The 6,150-nt window shown below is 40.1% G+C and overlaps 1 protein-coding gene across 4 annotated transcripts in view; it reads right to left on the minus strand.

Moving 5' to 3' along the window:
• The window catches only part of LOC107616847 (phosphoenolpyruvate carboxykinase (ATP)-like), a 3,822-nt gene extending 1,427 nt beyond the window's left edge, over positions 1-2,395 (minus strand). The window contains exons 1-4 of one of the 4 annotated variants that reach the window (XR_002353493.1): positions 2,342-2,395; positions 2,185-2,259; positions 1,266-1,345; positions 983-1,165 (exon numbers count right to left, since the gene is read on the minus strand). Coding sequence is in view for 2 of the 4 variants with exons in the window: in XM_016318757.2 (XP_016174243.1) it covers positions 1,022-1,165; positions 2,185-2,259; positions 2,342-2,386 (264 nt within the window). In the remaining 2 variants the exon portion in view is untranslated. Of the gene's footprint in view, positions 1-974; positions 1,166-1,265; positions 1,346-1,561; positions 1,683-2,184; positions 2,260-2,341 lie in introns of those variants that run through there. The other 3 variants (XM_016318757.2, XM_021110629.1, XR_002353494.1) reach the window with 3 other exon arrangements.

Here is a 6,150-nt window from a genome sequence, read left to right on the forward strand (position 1 = left end):
TTTCCGGATTCTCATGAAATGCCGCCATCAATCTAGCTTATACCACGGAGATTCTGATTAAGGAATCTAAGAGATATTCATTCAATCTGATGTAGAACGGAGGTGATTGTCAGACACACGTTCATGGATTGAGGAAGGTGATGAGTGTCACTGATCATCACCTTCTCCATAGTTAGGCGCGAATGGATATCTTAGATAGGAACACGCATGTTTGAATGGAAAACAGAAATACTTGCATTAATTCATTGAGACACAGCAGAGCTCCTCACCCCCAACAATGGAGTTTAAAGACTCATGCCGTCAAAGAGTACAAAGTTCAGATCTAAAATGTCATGAGATGCAAAATAAGTCTCTAAAAGTTCCTTAAATACTAAACTAGTAGCCTAGGTTTACAAAAAGTGAGTAGACTATGACAGATGGTGCAGAGATCCACTTCTGGGGCCCACTTGGTGTGTGCTGGGGCTGAGACTTAAGCAATTCACGTGCATAAGGCTGTTTTGGGCGTTCAACGTCAGGTTTGGATCCATTTCTAGTGTTGAACTCCAACTTTTAATCCTTTTCTGGCGCTGGATGCCAGAATTGGGCAGAGAACTGGCGTTGAACGCCAGTTTAAATCGTCTATCCTTAAGCAAAGTATGGACTATTATATATTGCTGGAAAGCCCTGGATGTCTATTTTCCAACGCAATTAGAAGCGCGCCATTTCGAGTTCTGTAGCTCCAGAAAATCCACTTTGAGTGCAGGGAGGTCAGAATCCAACAGCATCAGCAGTCCTTTTTCAGCCTGAATAAGATTTTTGCTTAGCTCCCTCAATTTCAGCCAGAAAAATACCTGAAATTACAGAAAAACACACAACTCATAGTAAAGTCTAGAAATATGAATTTTTCCTAAAAACTAATGGAAATAAACTAAAAACTAACTAGAATATACTAAAAACTATATGAAATTAACCCCAAAAAGCGTATAAAATATCCGCTTATCACCAGCCACCCCCACTTTAACACAGCATGCATTCTCCATTTTTAAAACACTGGTCCAGCTGCCAAAATCTCTTCAGTGAGTTTGTTGTCCTTGTCAATCTTGTGATTGGTGAATGTCTCAAGATTCCTCTGAAACAACCCAGCAAGCTTCAAGAGTGTCTCATTATAGGCCTTTTTGTCTGGCCACTGGAGAATACATAAATCAAAACAAAATGTTAAATTTAAAGACATTGGCAAATGATAGAAAAAGAAAAGTGTTAATAGAAATTGAAGGAAAACTACTAACAGTGTTAATAGGATCAAGAGTTCGTATTGAATCAACAACCATAGCACGAGGGGAAAGGAATAAAAATTGAAATTGACAAACTGCATTAGATATTCCCAGTTAAGCCATTAAGGTTAAACCCTAGAGCATGCTCTCAAGTTTACAGAACAAGCATCAAAATCATTCTAGTTTTGTTAAGTATGCATAGATTTTAGATTCCCAAAAGACATAAGCATGCTAACCTTCCCATTAACACTATCAAAAATACTTGAACACCTTCCAATAAAAATATTAGCACGGATTTGTTAATCACTTACATGGGCAGTGATGATAGAGTCATCTTCTTCCTGATCATTGCCAACAATAACACCTTTTCTCCTGTTAACGAGGTAAAAAAATATCAGTAATTGTTAAAATTTATCGAAATATCCATTTGAAAGAGAAACAAGGATAGAATAAACAAATATTATCAGGATTTTGTTGGTAATGTCACCAGCAACAGCTCCTTGGAATTTTGTTAATGTCACCAGCAACGGCTCCTTGGAATTTTGTTGGTACTTTCAGCTCAACAAGCATAACAGGTTCTAATATAACTGGCCTGGAAGCTGTATAGCACTGATACAAATATCAAAGAATATGGTCATTAGTATGTAAACAAAATCATGGACAATATTATCAGGATGATATGTGCAATGTTATAAAATATGGATGTCAGAATTGTAAAGAACCTGTCTGAAAGCATAGATAGAAGCCAACTTATAAAATATGGTCATTACTATGTAAACATTTTTTTGGAGTTATATCTTTGATGCTAACAGTTTGTCATTAAGTATCTCTCCTAAAGTTGTAATTATTGTAATTGGATAAAGGTAAACTATGTCATTGCAAGTACAACAAATTTTCCACTTTTATGATCTAGATAAATAGAATAGAACATTACCTGCCCACTCTCTGGGTCTAAACCAAAACGGAATGTAGGATCCTCTTTCTGGAAGCGATTCAAAGCTTTTGAAAACTACAAGTGATATACCAAGAAAATCAAATACTTGATAAGCTGGGACAGGGTGGTCAGTGTGTTACATAAAGAAACTACTTACTTGCCCTCCAGAATCTTTTGAAACTGGCTGTGCAGCTAATGACATTACAGGTTCGGAAACATTCATGGAAGTCATTGTGTATTTAACTAATCCATCAGTAAACATAGCTCCTAATAACCAATGGATGGAAAAAAGTTAGACAAGCAACATGTATTAAGGCCAATATAAAACTAACTTAGGCAACATATTAAGTTCAAAATAGAGTGTAATTCATTCTCTACATCAATAGGCAGAGACTGCTAACAACAAAAGACTCAATTATCAGAAATTCAGAATGTTTAACAGTTGTTGAGAAGGACTGACGTAATTAAGCCTTAAAATTTTGATCAAACTATACAATTAGAGCCTTACAAATTAATTTAAAAGATTTAACTTAAGAGTTTCCTAAGGGCATTGGTTAAGAGAGAAAATAGAAAAGTTTTGGTTTGCATTAAGCGCACAGAAAAATTAAAAAAAATTAACATTTACTTGTTCTTATAGTATTCTTAGCAAGTGCCTTAACACTTGTTAACAAGACCCTTAATTAAATCTTGAATAAATAAAGGTACAATATAGGATTCCAGACATCAATAGGTTAGGACAAGGACAAAAGACGAACCTGATGCACAATCAACACCAAATACAACAACTATTTGCCCTGCATGAGCCTCTTGAATGTCCTGCAATTTGGATAAAATCCTAATTGAATATTAAATATATTTAAGTATTGAAATATATTAAACAGTCTTCGTAACAAATCAAGCAGGGAAAGGTACCCCTACCAAGTTACTCTATAGCAAAAATAATAGCCTATAACCTACCCAACTAAAGTTACTCTATAGCAAAAAACCCTAAACCAAATATCAGATTAGAACAAAAAATATAAATTTAGAAAAATCAGAAAAAAATGAAGAACCAAGAAAATCAAAACAAGAAATCAAATTCAGAAACAAATAATCAGATCAAGAAAAATTTTGAACAGATAATTTACCACGGTGCTGCGAACGGTGAACGTTGCTGACGAAGGTGCGACGAGTGAAGGAGATGGAGACAGCGGCACGACGACTTTAGAGAGGGAGACGGAAACGTGGCGGGTGCTGAACCATGGAGGGAGGAGTGACGATTGAGGATTTGCGAGGGAGAGTGAGCGTCGACGGAGGGTTTGCGAGAGGGTGTGAGCGCCGAGGGAGGCCTTACCAGAGTGAGTCACCGCCGAAGGAGGGATAGGTGTTTACAGGAGAGACGAAAGGAGCGCCGACGTAGGGAACACCGGCAGAGGTGGCACCTACGGAGGGGTTGCTAGAGATGGTTGGAACGAGGTTGACCAACGAGTGTTATTGGGGGAGAGAGTGAGAGCACCGGCGATGAGCTCTATGTTAGGTGCAGAGCGCCGCCACCGTTAGGGTGATGAGCTCTGTGTTAGGGTTTTCTCTTTTAAGGCATTGTTTCAAAGAAGAGAAGGGTGTGTTTCGAAGAAAGGAAGAAGTGTTGTTAGGGGGTTGTTGTGTAAAATATTTGTTTCGAATTAAGAGGGGTGGATTTTTTTTTCTTTTTGGAACTTTGTGGCCACGCTTATAGAGCGTGCCGAAAGATTTAGAGGAAATGGCCACGCTTTAAAAATGTAACGATAACGAAACTATTTTGCCACGCTTCAAAAACGTGCCAATTTTTCTCTATGCCCACGCTTTTCAAGCGTGGCGATAAAAAAGTGTGGCCAAATTTTAAATAAGTGGCCACCCTCATAAAAGCGTGCTGATTTCTCTCTATGGCCACGCTTTTCAAGCGTGGCAAAAAAAAGCGTGGCCAAATAACAAATCAGTGGCCACCCTCGTAAAAGCGTGCCCATAGACCACTTTTGGGCACGCTTTAAAAGCGTGGCAAGAAAAAAGGGTGCCGACAGGACTTTTTTCTTGTAGTGGCTTGAGCTCCTCAATGTCTCTTCCTTTGCTTTGTTGCTCCTCCCTCATAGCTCTTTGATCTTCTCTAATCTTATGGAGAATGATGGAGTGCTCTTGGTGCTCCACCCTTAGTTGTCCCATGTTGGAACTTAATTCTCCTAGGGAGGTGTTAATTTGCTCCCAATAGTTTTGTGGAGGAAGGTGCATCCTTTGAGGCATCTCAGGGTTTTCATGATGAGAAATTTCCTCATGCTCTTGTTGAGGTCCATGAGTGGGCTCTCTTGTTTGCTCCATCCTCTTTTTAGTGATGGGCTTGTCCTCTTCAATGAGAATGTCTCCCTCTATGACAATCCCAACCGAATTGCAGAGGTGACAAATGAGGTGAGGAAAGGCTAACCTTGCCAAAGTGGAGGACTTGTCAGCCACCTTGTAGAGTTCTTGAGGTATAATCTCATGAACTTCCACTTCCTCCCCAATCATGATACTATGGATCATGATGGCCCGATCCACAGTTACTTCGGATCGGTTGCTAGTAGGAATGATAGAGTGTTGGATGAACTCCAACCATCCTCTAGCTACAGGCTTAAGGTTCGGTCTTCTCAATTGAACCGGTTTGCCTCTTGAGTCACTTTTCCATTGAGCTCCTTCCACACATATGTCCATGAGGACTTGGTCCAACCTTTGATCAAAGTTGACCCTTCTAGTGTAGGGGCGTGCATTTTCTTGCATCATTGGCAAGTTGAACGCCAACCTTACATTTTCCAGACTGAAATCTAAGTATTTCCCCCGAACCATTGTAAGCCAATTCTTTGGATTTGGGTTCATACTTTGATCATGGTTCCTAGTGATCCATGCGTTTGCATAGAACTCTTGAACCATTAAGATTCCGACTTGTTGAATAGGATTGGAGAGAACTTCCCATCCTCTTCTTCTAATCTCATGTGAGATCTCCGAATACTCACTCCTTTTGAGCTTGAAAGGGACCCAGGGATCATCTTTTTCTTGGCCACAATTTTATAGAAGTGGTCTTGATGGACCTTTGAGATGAATCTCTCAATCTCCCATGACTCGGAGGTGGAAGCTTTTGCCTTCCCTTTCCTCTTTCTAGAGGTTTCTCTGGCCTTAGGTGCCATAAATGGTTATGGAAAAACAAAAAGCAATGCTTTTACCACACCAAACTTAAAGTGTTTTCTCGTCCTCGAGCAAAGAAGAGAGAATGAAGGAGAAGAAAAAGAAAATGGAGGAGATGGAGGGTGAGGGTGAGTTTGGCCAAGGGGGTATAAGGTGTTTGTGATGTGTGAATTTGAATGAGTGATGAGGGGTATATATAGGAGTGGGGGGAAGCTTGGTTCGTGTATTTGGGGTTGGGTTTGGGAGGGAAAAAGAGTTTTGAATTTGAAGGTAGGTGGTGTTTTAGGGAAAAGTGAATGAGTTGATTGGTGAAGGGTATTTGGGGGAGAGGGTAGGATTTGATAGGTGAAGGGTATTTGGGGAAGAGTGTTATGGAAAGGTGTGAAGAGGAGAGAAGAAGAGGTGGGGTAGGTGGGGATCCTGTGGGGTCCACAGATCCTAAGGGGTCAAGGACTTTAACATCCCTGCTCCATTTAAGCGTGCAAGATGCCCTTAGAGTGCAATTCTGGCATTAAATGCCAGATTACTGCTTGTTTCTGGCGTTTAACGCCAGCTTTTCTCCATTTCTTGGTGTTTAACGCCAACTTGGTGCCCTGTTCTGGCGTTAAACGCTAGTCTGGTGCCTATTTTTGGCGTTAAACGCTAGTCTGGTGCCCATTTCTGGCGTTAAACGCCCAGAATGGTGCCAGACTAGGCATTTAACGCCCATTCTGCTACTCTTACTGGCGTTTAAATGCCAGTAAGCTCTTCCTCCAGGGTGAGCTATTTTTCATTCTGTTTTTGATTTTTTAGTTGTTTTTG

Source organism: Arachis ipaensis, chromosome B09 (assembly GCF_000816755.2).
Source record: "Arachis ipaensis cultivar K30076 chromosome B09, Araip1.1, whole genome shotgun sequence".
Lineage (NCBI taxonomy): Eukaryota > Viridiplantae > Streptophyta > Magnoliopsida > Fabales > Fabaceae > Arachis > Arachis ipaensis.